Source organism: Eurosta solidaginis, chromosome 1 (genome assembly GCF_040869045.1).
Source record: "Eurosta solidaginis isolate ZX-2024a chromosome 1, ASM4086904v1, whole genome shotgun sequence".
Taxonomy (NCBI): domain Eukaryota; kingdom Metazoa; phylum Arthropoda; class Insecta; order Diptera; family Tephritidae; genus Eurosta; species Eurosta solidaginis.
This window is the reverse complement of record NC_090319.1, coordinates 357701236-357717602: the sequence shown is the minus strand read 5'-3', so window position 1 is coordinate 357717602 and position 16367 is coordinate 357701236. Positions and strand designations below refer to the sequence as shown.

At 38.6% G+C, this 16367-nt stretch overlaps 1 protein-coding gene across 6 annotated transcripts in view; it reads right to left on the bottom strand.

Moving 5' to 3' along the window:
• AstA-R2 (Allatostatin A receptor 2) overlaps positions 1–16367 on the bottom strand; it is a 66656-nt gene that overhangs the window by 36700 nt on the left and 13589 nt on the right. For all 6 annotated transcript variants that reach the window (XM_067774357.1, XM_067774402.1, XM_067774392.1 and 3 more), the window contains exon 3: positions 2767–3045. In XM_067774357.1, the coding sequence (XP_067630458.1) occupies positions 2767–3045 (279 nt within the window). The remainder of the gene's footprint in view (positions 1–2766; positions 3046–16367) is intronic.

The window sequence follows — 16367 nt, the reverse complement described above, 5'->3', positions numbered from 1 at the left end:
CCCCGTTGTGCAGAAATCTGCAACTTAACATGCAGCCGATCCATTTGGTTATGGCTGTATGTACTTTAATGTAGTTAGTACCATCCATGATCGCCCACTTAGAGACATTGTTGTAAGCCCCGGCAATGTCTAGAAGGCTCCTAAGGCACTCTCCATATATTTTCTTTATTTAGATCTATTGTGTTGGACCGTTCGACCTATTACTGTATGTGAAAGCTTTTAATGTATTTTAGTACCTGTTCCGTCTTTTTACTCTGCATTATGAAAGGAAAAAGAGTCACGTCACGAAACCTCACAAATTGCCGACTTTTGTTTCGGTTAGCACGAAGAGAACGAGAATTGTTATCACTTATAGATAAGTGGCGGCCAACGTGGTGTGATGGTAGCGTGCGCCGCTTACCACACCGTATGCCCTGGGTTCACATGCCGGGCAAAGCAACATCAAAATTTTAGAAATAAGATTTTACGATTAGAAAAAAATTTTTCTAAGCGGGATCGCCCCTCGGCAGTGTTTGGCAAGTGCTCCGGGTGTATTTCTGCCATGGAAAGCTCTCAGTGAAAACTCATTTGCCTTGCATATGCCGTTCGGAGTCGGCATAAAACATGTAGGTCCCGTCCGACCAATTTGAAGGGAAAATCAAGAGGAGCACGACGCAAATTGGAAGAGAAGCTCGGCCTTATATCTCTTCAGAGGTTATCGCGCCTTACATTTATTTTATTTTTATAGATAAGTGGCTAACTGGAGATAGTAAAAACGGCACCTAATCAAAGAGACTTGTATATAATGGGAAATGTTTTCAGAAATGTTACTTGATCAATGACTGCAACCTGCCAAAAGTAGAAATTTGACTTAAATTTAAACAAGAAAGGAAGGCTAGGTTCGGGTGTGACCGAACATTACATACTCACCTGAGAGCTCTGGAGACAAAATAAGGGAAAATCACAATGTAGGAGAATGATCCTAGGGTAAACCTGGAATGTGTTTGTGTGACATAGGTATCAAATGGAAGGTATTAAAGAGTATTTTAAAAGGGAGAGGGCCTTAGTTCTATAGGTGGACGTCATTTCGGGATATCGCCATAAAGGTGGACCAGGGGTGACTCTAGATTGTGTTTGTACGTTATGGGTATCAAATGAAAGGTGTTAATGTGTATGTTAAAAGGGAGTGGGTCTTAGTTCTATAGGTGGTCGCCTTTTCGAGATATCGACATAAAAGAAGACCAGGGGTGACTCTGTAACGTGTTTGTACGATATGGGTATCAAATTAAAGGTGCTAATGAGGGTTTTTAAAGGGAGTGGCCCTTAGTTGTATATGTGAAGGAGTTTTCGAAATATCGACCAAAATGTGGAGCAGGGTGTCCCAGAACATCATCTGTCGGGTACCGCTAATTTATTTATATATGTAATACCACGAACAGTATTCCTGCCAAGATTCCAAGGGCGTTTGATTCGCCCTGCAGAACTTTTGTCATTTTCGTCTACTTTATATGGTAGGTGTCACACCCATTTTACAAAGTTTTTTTCTAAAGTTATATTTTGCGTCAATAAACCAATCCAATTACCATGTTCATCTTTTTTTCGTATTTGGTATAGAATTATGACATTTTTTAAATTTTTGGTAATTTTCGATATTGAAAAAGCGGGCGTATCATAGTCGGATTTCGGCTATTTTTTATAATTTATAATTACGTGAACTAAGCTTAGTAAAGATATATCGATTTTTGCTCAAGTTATCCGAGCCGAAGGACAGACGGTCGACTGTGTATAAAAACTGGGCGTGGCTTCAACCGATTTCGCCTATTTTCACAGAAAACAGTTAACGTCATATCAATCTATGCACCTACCAAATTTCACAAGGATTGGTACATTTTTGTTCGAGTTATGGCCTTAAAAGTATTCTAGGCGAATTAAATAAAAAGGGCGGAGCCGCGCCCATTTTGAAATTTTCTTTTATTTTTGTATTTTGTTGCACCTTATCATTACTGGAGTTGAATGTTGGCATAATTTACATATATACTGTAAAGATTTTAAATTTTTTGTTAAAATTTGACTTAAACAAATTTTTTTTTAAAAGTGGGCGTGTTCGTCATCCGATTTTGCTAATTTTTATTTAGCACACATATAGTAATAGGAGTAACGTGTGCGCCAAATTTCATCATCATATCTTCAACGACTGGCAAATTACAGCTAGAAAAACTTTTAAATTACCTTATTTTAAAAGTGGGGGTTGCCACGCCCGTTGTCCAAATATTTACTAATTTTCTATTTTGCGTCATAAGGTCAACGCACCTGCCAAGTTTCATCGCTTTATCCGTCTTTGGTAATGAATTATCGCACTTTTTCGGTTTTTCGGTATTTTCGATATCGAAAAAGTGGGCGTGGTTGTAGTCCGATTTCGTTCATTTTAAATAGCGATCTGAGATGAGCGCCCAGGACCCTACATACCATCAATATACCTCAAAATTTACTCAAGTTATCGTGTTTACAGACGGACGGACGGACGGGCATGGCTAAATGAATTTCTTTTTTGATATATAGAAGTCTATATCTGTCTCGATTAGTTTATGCCGTTCCGGATTACCGTTATGCGAACAAAGTTAATATACTCTGTGAGTGAAAGAAAAAACTTGAGAATTTAAATTAAAGCTAGTATAAAAGCAGATGGAAATTTTTATTTATTCGACCTAATGTATCATTAGGAGAATTTTCTATTTATGCTACTGATTATATAATAATTGAAGCTTTTGGCATTATGTATTCACTCACCTGTATTGGCAGCCATAGAGATGCGAATGCCACAACCACAATAACAACCAGACGTGTCACACGTTTGCGGCCCCTTTGCGATTTTACAGACATTTGAACACCGTTACCTTGATGCCACAAACGCATTATCATACACACATATAAACCACTGATTGCCATCAGTGGCAGTAGATACGAACATGCAAAGAAGATAATTTGATAGGTCTCTAAGCTGATAAGTACATTGTCTTCGGCAAATGTACAAAACACATAAGTGATGTTTGGATATATTTTGACTTCCTGAAAGAGAATGAATGCACAATTAGATTAGAAAATAAAATGTAAGGAGAATAATTATCGTTGTATATGTTTTTATATATATATATACATATATGTAATTTTATCGGTACTCATTTATAATTCTACAGCAATCATTAAGTTACATTGGGAAGTTGATACGGCGTTGTGACAACAGAATTTCGTTTTGAGCGGGGCAGAGGAAAATACTTTTTGTAAATTACAATGTAACTAAGATTTTCTTCCTCTAGGTGGTAAACTTAGATATCACAATTGCTGAATTTAAAAACTGATAATACAGAAGCCCTCTGTGCAGCAAAGAAAGTGTGTGCAGTGACGCAAGGAAAGTTTGTCGTGGAAAAGCTGCTCACGAAACAGACAGCTGATGATTACTCCACTCGGCTCTCATAACGCTTGTGAAAGACAACATCAAAATGTTTAGAAAAAAGTTATTTCAAACAAACAAAAAAACAACTAAGCGAAGTTATCCTTCAGCGGTGGTTTGGCAAATGCGCCAAGTGCATTTTTGTCGTGCAAAGTTTCTCAGAGATAATTCATCTCTCGGAGCTAAATTGTGGTAAGCATTTACTGTGTTTTCACACTGCCGTCTGATAAAGAATACGAGTATCTAAATTATTTCCAAAATTAGATATAAACAAAGGCAACAAATGCTGGAATAGATACCGACTTACAGCGGCATCAGCAAGGCAGATGAATTTTTACTGATTTTAATTGTAGAAATACACTTGGAGTGCTTGCCAAATCACTGCCGAGGGGCGACGCTGCTTAGCAAAACTTTCTTCTAATTAAAAAAAATGTTTCTAAAATTGTGATGTTGTTTTGCACGGGGCGTGAAATCAGTATCTTCGGTGTGGTAGACGGGGCGCGCTAACACCACACCACGGCGGCTCCATCTTCAGTTTTTGTCCATCTTTATTTTGTGTTCGCTCAAAGCAAAATTCATAGATATCATTATAAAAAGAAGAAACGAAAAATGTTTCTTTAAGCAAAGACATAATCTTGTTGAACTTTGATATTCAAATTGTAAGATAACAACTAAACAAATTTTATGATAAAAAAATAAAGGTGGAGCTGCCGTGGTATTGTGGTATAGTGTAACAAGTTTGATTTGGAAAGCACTTCAAGTATATTTCTGACATTTAAATCTTGAAGATGTTGTTCATAGTCGGCGTAAAACACGATGGTCCCGTCCCGCCAATTTGTAGGAAAAATTAAAAAGAAGTACGGCGAATATCGGAAAAGAAGCTCGGCCTTAAATCTCCTCTGAGATATTCGCGCCTTTTATTTATATATTTATGTTATTATTACTCAATAGAGCCTTAAGTTTCTTTCAAAGTTGTAGGTCGCTAGGTTATCGGAAAATTCCTTAAAATACGAAAGCAAAATTTCAACGTACTGACTTTTTTTTGAATTTTCACAATCCCTGAACCACCTAGCGAAAATGTAAATAAGCGCTCAGTAACTATAACTTATAAGCTCACCTTAACAAGAGGGTATTACTTTGGGTATTAATCACCACCACAAAACTATTATCGAGAGCAGGTAATCTAAAGCCCAGCAACGAAATTTTGTTATAACAGTCTGTGACGTTGGTTATACATATGTACATATATGCCTACCTTTCGCGATAGATAAATAGGTAGCTGAAGCTTAGAAATTCACAGAAAATCAATTGACGCAATTAGAAAAAAAAAATACCAATGCCAATTTTTCGTTCGCTGCTGTAACGAAAACTTATCTCTATTTTCCTTATAATATATTAATTTTATTATTTATTTCCTTTCCTTTTGAGATTGATTTTTAAACACGTATTACGCAAAATCTTGAAAAAAATCCATAGCCCACCAGGAGGAAGAACGGTTATATCTTGGTAGTGTTTTATTACGACCTGTCCTGTACCATGTTGTCTTTGTTTGGCGGACAGTCAAACAAAAAAAAAACCTACCTTAAGAAATTAGAGGGGGTCTGCAGGCTATCAATATTAAGCATTACGCGAGCCCTGAAAACAACGCCGACGGATGCACTGTATGCCATTCTGCACATTCCAACTGTAACCTGGTTGCAAAGAACATAGCGTTACCAACTGCAAACGAGGGTCAGTGCCTCGGAGCAGCTTCAGCGCCGACCATACGGCCATAGTAGTATAGCGTCATCAGTTACGGGGCGAACAGGCTGCCTCATTCTGTAACATTTTTGTAGTGTTATCGGTATCTGTTTGATAAAAATCCGATGAGCCATCGATATCGTTGTTATCGATAGAAAACCAATAATGACAACAAACACATAATGCTTCGAAAACACACCGAAAACACTTCGATAACAAACGGATTATAAAAATAAAAAAAATAAATGTAAGGCGAGATAACTTCCGAAGAGATCTAAGGCCGAGCTTTTCTTCCAATTTGCGTCGTGCTCCTATTGATTTTCCCTACAAATCGGACGGACGGGACCTACATGTTTTATGCCGACTCCGAACGGCATCAGCAAGGCAGATGAGTTTTCACTGAGAGCTTTCCATGGCAGAAATACACCCAGAGCGCTTGCCAAACACTGCCGAGGGGCGACCCCGCTTAGAAAAATTTTCTTCTAATTGAAAAACCTTATTTCTAAAATTTTGATGTTGCTTTGCCCGAACGGATTATACTTCGATTACAAATCATTAGCAGTAATAATGAATCAATAATTTATCGATAAAAAATTGACGATTGTCAATTTTTGTCGGAAATTTCGTATATTTGCCCCATGTACAAACATCAATAACTTTCCTTGAGCGAATATTCCAAGATGAGCCAATTGATGGTATACTACTGTGGTGTAGGAAAAAAATCAACAAACAGGTATGAAGTGATAAATGTAAAATTGTAGCTGTGCTCACGAAAAAACGTGCTCTTGAAAAAAATTTACGCAACCAAGTGCTTCCACTTTTCTGCCTCTACCTTCAAAACTAAAAGGGGCACATCGAATTTGAAGCACCACGTATTTTTAGTCCCTGATGGGCTATTATAGTGCATAATCCAAATTTCAATACTCAGTTGCCTCAAAAAGCTATAAGCAAAAAACTGTCAATATTGAAAATGACAAAAAAAAAGTATCGTTACTTTGATTGATATGATAGTTTTGAGTATTGCAGGGGCACATTAATTTTGCTTATACTTTTAGAATCGCCGTCTCAAAAACAATATTCAGTTTGAATTCCATAGCGTTTTAGAGATGCCTCAAAATTTTATCGAAAAATTCAAAAAAAAAAATCAAGGGTATCGCTTGAAAAAGTGTAAAAATCGATGTTTTTTACGTTTCGAAGTTCTGCAAAAACTTACTATCAACTTTCTTGATTTTTAAAATAATCAGATCGGATAGTCAAAAGGTCAAGCTTAATGCGCTTGTACTTTTTTCTTGCCTTAAGTTTTTTACCCGTGTGTAAAACCCGAGTATCCAAAAAAGTAAAAGTTTTTGGGATTAGCCCATATACATAAGTTAGTCCATTACCAACTATAATATTAAAAATTCAACTAAAAGCCAACTACAGCTGGCTTTTATACTCAGTTGAATGGAAATAGCTTTTCCCAACTTCACAACCAGTTAATAACCGACTTTTTGTAGCCAACTCAAGGTCAGCTACTTTGCAGAGTCCCGTGAAATTGTTAGTTAGCTTCTTTAAGCAATTGATCATTTTTTCTGCCGGATAATTACGCATGTGAATGTACGTTTGAATATGTTTTTGCGAAATACTTCTACAAGCGTTAACATGTAATGCAAAATATTAAAATTTATAGAGAATCAGCACTGTGAAATTGTTTTGCTGTCCAGAAAGCATGAAAGTAAATAATTCGGGCCTGTTCTGGATTTCGATTCCGACCAATTTATTCGTAATCGAAATGGATTGGTGTTCTGAATATCGATTCCGACCAGACTTGATCGATTTGAAAATTTTTGTCTCTGAGCAGTCGGAATCGAAAGTAATTAGCCCATTAAGCACATATAATTGCATTATTTTTCCCACAAATAAGTTTTATTAAATTATTCATTTTATTTGGAAGATTTATAACAACTTTTTGCTGGACTATTTGTTTATTTAGTATAATTTAATTTGAAAATGTTTATCAAAAATTTTTCAAGCTAAACAAAGCGATTCCGGTCGAAAGGAAACCAACGTGTTCTCAATTTCGATCGATCAATTTTTACGATTTTTATGCACAATTGCACGTCTTCTTGCCTCTGCATTTCCGAAAACCATTGGTGCTAACATTTTGTTCAAATTTTTGCACAATTTTAATTTATCTAAAACCAAAATAAATAAAAACAGCTGTTTCGCTTGATTATCGACTCGAAATGAAAACGATTCGAAATCGACTTCGAATCGATTTGTTTCAATCGGAATTGAGAACACCAAAAAGAAATCGACTCGGAATCAGCCTGGTTTTACTTTTCAAAACGAGTCGGAATTCAGAACAGGCCTGATTATTTAAATAAATTACTCATACGCCATGGTAGCGCACTTCTATAAAGCAACAAAAAAAAAATCAAATTAATTATAATCGTAAAATTAGTTTGGGACAAATATTTGCATGGGCAGTCAGAACTTTACGAAATTACTATTATGGTCATCGATTTTGGTCGACATTTGAAATTAATATTATTGAGTAGTTACAAAGAGGAGGGCGTTTGTAATTTAACCACAATTCAAATACCCTTAATAAAAAAATTAAATAAATGCATTTGCATAAAGCGACTTACATACAATTACATCCGAGTTTTTCACACCAGTTCAGCTAAGTATGTGTGTAGGTAAATAGCTGACTGCAGGCGTATTTGCGGTCTCTTAATAAACCAGTTGCAGTTCATAACGCACGATAATTTCTTAAATTTTTGAGATAAAAACATTTTCTGCATTATAATTTCTTAAAGCTGTGAATTGTCTTACTCAATCATTCGTTTAATTCATTGATTTCATATAAATTTCGTTATCTGTTCTGAAACTTTTAGCTTCTTGTGCTATGAACTATGAACCATTTTCCTAATAAATAGTGTGTAATTTGCATGCTTAGTACTTTACCAAAGCTTGAAGTGAGTCAGTATGTTTGTGCTTTTTATACCTTTCATGAACATGAAACTTAACTTTGGCCCAATGTTTGCAACGTTGAGAAATATAGAAGATAGACTCACCATTAAGTATACCGAATTGATCAGGGCGACGAACTGAGTTGATATAGCCATGTCCGTCTGTCCGTCCGTCTGTCTGTTTGAACGCAAACTACTCCCTCAAATTTTGAGATACCTCAATGAAATTTGGCATAAGGATGTAGGCAGGTAGGTTGAACTGGCCGGTCCATAAGGACCTCACATAGACTGATTGAGTCCGTAGTGTTACCAGAAGTTTGTTTTAACGACCAGACTGAAAAACCCTATCAAAAACCAGGACCTATGTTATAAAATAACTCCGTCCTCTTGGCAAATACTAGAAGCTTCCTAGGACTTAAGCCACTTGCTGCTTCTATATCTGACAGCTGTATCACTCCTAATAACTGGAGTCTTAGCCTGACAAGTGCAGGGCACGAGCACAGAACGTGCTCGATCGTTTCCTCCTCCAACCCGTACTTCCTACATCTGCTATCACTGACCAAGCCTAGTTTAAATGCATGTGACGTCAGAAGGCAGTGTCCAGCCAGAATACCCGTCATGAGTCTACAGTCCTCTTTTTTTAATGATAGGAGCAACTGTGTTAGTCTAAGGTTGTAAGACCTACACATAATCTTCGACACTTTACAGCCTCGCGGTTGAACCCACGCCTTTCCTGCTTGGTCGATCATGTGCACCTCTCGCCTTCGCTTAATCTCGCCCAATCTAATTGGGACATCTACGGAGCAAGCTTCAAGGGATGCGCCCTTTTTAGCTAGTTCGTCCGCTTTTTCATTCCCATCTATTCGCATATGCCCTGGTACCCAATATAAATGTATGCTTCTCCCTGTCCCGATTCTCTCCAGAGACTGCTTACACTCTAACACGCATTTAGATGCAGTGCTATGAGAGATTATTGCCTTAATTGCTGCTTGACTGTCAATATAAAAGTTAACACGGTTGTAGCTTAAGCTATTCCCTTCCAGGGTTTCTACTGCTTTGGTTACGGCAGCCTGTAGGATCTGTTTATTTCCGGATCAGCGCAGTATACCGCAGACCCTACTCCTTCCACTACTTTGGAACCATCGGTGTACACATGTATCGCCTTGTCCGCCATTTGCGCACCCTTGCGCCAACCGACCACCTCTATTGTGGCCTTAAAATCTCCCTCGAAGCGCAGATAGGGAATCATGTAGTCTGTTCGTCTTGTGATTGATGACGCTATACTACTATGGCAATATGGTCGGCGCTCAAGCTGCCCCGAAGCACCGAGCCTGGTTGGGGTCGTTAACGCTTTATTCTTTGCTACCAGGTCTACAGGTGGGATGTGCAAAATGGCATACAGTGCAGCCGTCGGGGTTGTTTTCAGGGCTCCCGTAATGCTAAGCATCGATAGTCTGCATACCCCCTCTAATTTTTTGAGGTATGTTGTTTTTTGTGTGGCTTTCCACCAAACAAGAACTCCGTAGTATAGAATAGGGCTTACAATCGCTGTAAAAACCCAATGAGAAAGAGAGGGCGATAGGCCCCACGTACACCAAAGCATTCTTTTACATGCATAGAGTGCCGTTGAGGAATTCTTGACCCTCTCCACCACGTTGAGCTTCCATGACAGCTTACTGTCTAGGATGATTCCTAAATATTTTGTGCAAGATTTTCCCTGTAAGGTCACCCCTCCTAACTTAGGCCTGGTACAATTTGGGATCTTGTACCTCTTTGTAAACAAGACCATATCCGTCTTCTTCGCATTGACTTTCAACCGGGAATTAGATGCCCAGGTATGAATATCGCGAAGCGCCCGATCCATCAAAGAACTAATCGTTGGAAGGCACTTTCCACTTATGACAATTGCAACGTCATCTGCGTAAGCCGTAAGTTTTACGGGTCCCTCATCGAATTGCCTGAGTAGTTGGTTGATGACCAGCGTCCACAGCAGAGGTGATAGCACCCCTCCCTGCGGCGTGCCCCTGTCCACTGATTTCGTGGCCTCGTACAATCCCCATTGTGATGTAATCTTTCTGCAATTTAACATGCAGCCGATCCATCTGATTAAGGCAGAATGTACTTTAATGTAATTAAGACCATCTATAATCGCCCATTTTGCAACATTATTGAAAGCCCCGGCAATGTCCAAGAAGACTCCTAGAGCATACTACTTATATTCCAGGGATTTTTCTATGCTTATTACCACCCTATGAAATGCGGTGTCTACCGACTTGCCTTTGGTGTACGCATGCTGTGTTGTGGAGAGCAGCTTTTCACCCACGTTGGACTTTATGTTCACATCTATCAGCCTCTCAACGGTTTTGAGCAGAAATGATGTTAAGCTAATGGCTCTATATTCTTTGGGATACACGTGACCCATCTTCCCCGCCTTTGGTAGAAAAGCTACACGAGCAGTTCTCCAAGAGTGCGGTACATGATTCAGTCTTATGCACCCATCGAATACTATTTTAAGCCATTCCAAGACCGCCCTATTTGAGACTTGTAGCATGGCCGGGAATATACCATCTGGGCCCGGCGATTTAAACTTAGAAAACGTCTTCACTGCCCACTTGATATTGGTATCGGTCACCAAGCCCGGCACTACTAGCTCCGTGATCGAAGTGTGAGTGATGTCTGCTGGCTCCTCTAAACCGTCTCCCGATGGGAAATGTGTATCGAGAAGCACCTCAAGGGATTCCTCACTATTACGTGACCATTCCCCGTTCTCTTTCTTTATTAGTCCCTGGACTATGTTTCCCATTGCTAGGACTTTTTTCAACCGTGCTGTTTCGCTGGAGCACTCTATGTCCGTACAGAAACTTTTCCATGAGTTTCTCTTCGCCCTGGTAATTTCGCGCTTGTAGATCCTCAGTAGATCCCTGTACTCGTCCCGACACGCTTCGCTTTCCGTGGTCTTTGCGGGCTTAAACATTTCTTTTACCTGTCTTCTTAGAAGACTCAGCTCATTGCTCCACCATGGCGGCTTTGCTTTTCCTCTGAATCTTCTTAGAGGGCAAGCTTTGTTATACGCAGTCATAAGCGTCTTTGTTAGGAATTCATTCGACTCCTCCAGTTCCTCTACATTAGCAACCTCTTTGGGTTGTCCCAGTTTTGTTTCTACATGTTTCTGGAATTTAGTCCAGTTCGTTGACCTAGGGTTTCTAAAGGTTCCTCCCTTCTCTACTCTCTTTAGGGGGATGTTGAAGCTGATATACGCATGGTCGGAGAAGGATGGTCTATCAAGAACCATCAAATCATACCTTGATATATCACGCTCGGAGCTCAATGTAATATCCAGAACATTGCTGGATGTTGGACCAATGTATGTAGGGACATTTCCCTGTTGGCTGTCTGCAAATTGGTTTGCAGGATGATTCGCCTCTTCGTATCTGCTCTTCCCCACGCATTGTGATGCGCATTTGCATCTGTGCCTATGACTAACCGCCCTTTGCGCCCTTCCTCCTGTACTAGCCTCTTGCACTCCATCGGTGGGGCCTCCGCAGCATGGGCCATGTAGCATGATGCCAGGATAAATGCCTGCTTATTCTTTTGCTCAACGGCCACCGATACGAGATCCTCAGTGGTGTAATTAGGCAACATATATGAATGCAGCTGTTTCCTTACCATTACTACAGCTCGCACCCGTCCTTCCGTTTGCGCGTAGTAAACGCCAAACCCGCGCGCGCTAAGTCCAGAAACCTTTCCTCCCGATGAGAGCCAGGGCGGCATAAGGATGTATTTTTGTATTATATTAGATATTTATCGCATCCGGTTGGATCGGACCACTACAACATATATCTCCCATACAACCGATCGTTCAGATAAGACGATTTTGGTCATTCCTGTCGCAATTTAGAAAGTATAAACGTGACACTCGGTGATATATATTTTAGTATATCATAGAAGATTTTCTGAAAAAATCACTTTGATCGGAGCTATATATAGTATATATCCCATACAACCGATCGTTCATAAAGATTTTTGTCAATTTTTCCCTTAATTTCAAATATAAAAACGTTAAACTTGGTGATATTTATTCTAATATATGATAGAAGATTTCGTGAAAAAATCATTTCGATCGGAGCTATATATAATATATATCCCATACAACCGATCGTTCAGATAGACAAATTTTTAACCATTTCTCCCTTAATTTCCAATACAAAAACGTTAAAATTGGTGATATTTATTCTAATATATCATAGAAGATTTCCTGTAAAAATCATTTCGATCGGAGCTATATATAATATATATCCCATACAACCGATCTTTCAGATAAGGGGGTATTGTGCCATTTTTTATTTTATATTTATCTTAAAAATCGTTTAGGTATGTACATCTGTGCATTATATATTTCTTATCTTATACATCCGATTATTTAGAGATTACGAACGGGTTAAGATTATTGTTCAGCCCCATTCATGAAAGGTATGAAGTCTTCGGCACAGCCGAAGACAGTCCCGCCCTTGCTTGTTTTGGACTTAATGTGGAACATATACCATACCATCTTACAATCTATGTAGTCCATTTTGGATGACATTCTGTAATGGATGTTTTCTGGCAATTGATATGGAGAATCTAGGCGTCTTTGCAACACAAGATATGATTTGTTGGAAATTTGTGAAAACGGTATGGTGGTTTGGTACAATAATTTTTAACAATTATTAAAGTTATTGATATTAGAGAAAAATTTCAAAATTTGCGCCTACGATGGTTACTGGAATATTCTTTTGTATTTCATCTCTTCATCAGCTAGCTTTTCGGGAGCTCAGTTTTGAACTCGAAATCTCTAACATTTATTCTTCATACTGTTGTGAAGACAAATCCCCCTGTCCACTCTGCCAAATGAATACCTTGCTGTAAGTTTTGTATTCTGTTTCTAATTATTGCCTTTTTTTGCTATTCCTTTATACACCATTAGGTACATACTAATTATATAAGTTTTTAATTCAAATTGTGCGGAATGTTTTCAGGCGCGGTCAACAGGACTTTATCAGTAACATTGAATTTTTATTTGTAAACATCTTTGTTCACCATCATCATCTTAATCGCTTAAGCGACATTGAGTGTTTTGTAGCAAATAGTCTTTGAAATTTTTCTCCACCTGCCTCTCCAAATCAAGTGGGGGTCTCCCCCTTCCTCTCCATCCAAACTGAGGTGTAGACTGAAATACTTTCATAGCCGGACCGTCTTCATTCATTCGCATAAGATGACCTAACCAGCGAAACCTTTGGGATTTTATTCACTGCATTATCGTAGGTTCTGCGTAAGGCTCATACAGGCCAACATTGTAGCTCCTTCTATTCTCGCCGACGGCATTATAGACATGACCATGAATCTTCCGGCGAACTTTTTCTCGAACACTCCAGAAGCTTTCACATCACGTCTCGATACCGTCCATGATTCCGAGCCATACATAAGGACAATTGATGGTGAGCGACTTGTCTCGCACAAATATCCATCAACAGTGACGGGGCTACCAAAGTACAAATGCCCCGACTCATTTTTGAATAACAGCAAGTACTTCGTCTTGTCCTCATTTACTGCAAGATCCACTTCATTTGCTGCTTTATCTTATCCCATAACAACAATGCCAATGCAATGTAATTGAACGCTTTTATAATAGATTGTACCATCGCGTTTTAAATCTGCTACTAGAACTAGAAAGAAATCGCACGAAAGGGAGTCACCTTATACGAAGCTGGTAGTGCTGCTTTACGTCATTTGACATAGCCTTATTTACTTAGCATACAAGTTTGTCGACGCTATCGCGTCGATTCTCTTATCGTGAATCTTCTCCAAGATCTGTCGCATCGTGATTATCTGGTCACTGAGCAGGTTCATACCGAGATAATTGGTGCGGTTCGCGCGATCGCTTTTGCTCTGGGGACATCCAGAAAGTAAGGGAAAGCTTAGTGCATGTATAATTTTAAGCGTAATATTTGGAAGTGGAATGCTGTATAGGAGATTATAGAACTAAAGGGTAGGCATAATCTGAGAGGAAAGGAAAACAGAGGCAAATAAAAGTAAAAAAAGGGTAGTGGGAAAAGGAGACATGAGAAACCAAACTGAAACTGGAACCGAAATCGAACGGCGTGCAGTCGATTTGTCGCCGAAGTGTTAATGATTTTTTGTCGAAAACAAACTTAATCGAAGAGTGGTAATCGGCGTGTTATCGACGAGGTATAGAACAGTTATGGTTCTGTTATAAAAATGTTATAATTGTATTATCGATAATATACGTCGAACCACCGCCTCTAACAGCCCTTTCGCTCTCGCGCACCACTGTCGAAACTGCAAGTTTACTCGGATTACCGTTAGAGGTACTAGATGGGCCCATGCACTCGTACAACAACAACAACAAGAACAACAACAGCAACGTGAGTTATCGCCTTTTAAGCAATGACTTAGGCAATGAATTTGTTATTGGCAAAATACCAATTCGATATCAAAAATCTATCAATTTGTTATCGGAGTGCGAATGGTATGCTATCTGTTTTTTCCTTGACCCATGCCATGTGTATGTTTACACATAGAACTTAGATCTCAGGCCTTTTTTTAATCATAAAATCAGTTTCGCGATCGCGAGGAGATGCAAGTTCACAGCAGTGAGCAAGAAAGTTCTTTTCCCACCACAAAACCAATACCATGGCAATTTGTTTTGTTTTCCTTCCATTGGCCACTTTAATAGATGTTGGATGGTTTTTTATCCGCCCACTTTACTCCGCCCACCACATTTACAGCCTTTTCGTTCCCTGGGACATCAACCCGCGGGAAATCTTTACCTTTCTAACACTCAAGTCATAGTTGCCAAAAAAAGAACTGTCATGATTTACCACCTTAAAGAATAGGGCCGAGCTTCTCTTATAAATTTGCGGAGCTCTATGTTGCAGTCTGACTTCGAATAGCATTAGGTAAGGAAGAAAGATGCTTATTCTAGGAAGCTTTTAAATACAGAAATACACTCGAATGGCTTGTCCAACAATTGTCGAGTGGCGACTAAGTTATGAAAAAACTTTGGCACGAAGCAAATTAGGAGAGAATATCGCATAAAAACTGCGCAAGGGTTTATCGCAACTAAAAATAAAAAACATAAGTAAATGAAAGGCGCGATAACCTCCGAAGAGATCTAAGGCCGAGCTTCTCTTCCAATTTGCGTCGTGCTCCTCTTGATTTTCCCTACAAATTGGCCGGACGGGACCAATATGTTGTATGCCAACTCCGAACGGCATCTGCAAGGCAGATGGGTTTTCACTGAGAGCTTTTCATGGCAGAAATACACCCGGAGCTCTTGCCAAACACTGCCGAGGGGCGACCCCGCTTAGAAAAATTGTCTTCTAATCGGAAAACTTATTTCTCAAATTTTGATGTTGCTTTGCCCGGGATGTGAACACAGGGCATACGGTGTGGTGGGCGGAGCACGCTACCATCACACCACGGTGACCGCCGGTGGTTTATTGCAACTGGTATTTATTTATTTTACCTTAACGATCCATTTAAGTTAGCTCGCATATATGCTCCAATTAAGCATATACCCCAATACTCGACCTTAATATAGGATAGTTCTTGTTTATTATTTTATGATTCCAATTTATTTTTAATAGTTCACTTATTTTAAATTTATCATAAATTTTGTATTTTTCTACACAATTTTCTTCTTTTTTTTTGTATAAACACATTTCCCAGCGATTATCATCAAATATTTACAAACAATAATTTATTCGCCTAAATATTAACACTTACATACGAAGCTATGCATGCATGTTATGCTCAAATATCTATGTATTTTATATGCTGTGAAAATGTATTCTTATGTAAAATATCTATAAATATGTTCTCTTAGATTTGCTAAATGCATCCCGTACATGCAGATTTTATACTTCACTAATAAATAATTTTTTCACTTATAAATAATTTTGATTGATTGATATTTCAGTCGTTTTCAGTGAATGCTTAACATTTTGCATTTTATTTTAAAATTAAATCAGTTGCTATAATGTGGTTTAACAGTAGCGCACACGAAAACAGCAGTGGCAATTTTTACCTATAAAATGTATGCAATTAAATTTCTCTTGTTTTGATAGTTTAAGAAAAAGCATCCCTGAAGTTTGTAACTGCAACTATGCAAACCAATCTCTAAAACGTTTTCAAAAAATTCGAAAATGCGAGCTATATTATTTCGAGTCTTATGAAAGTTTTTTTAA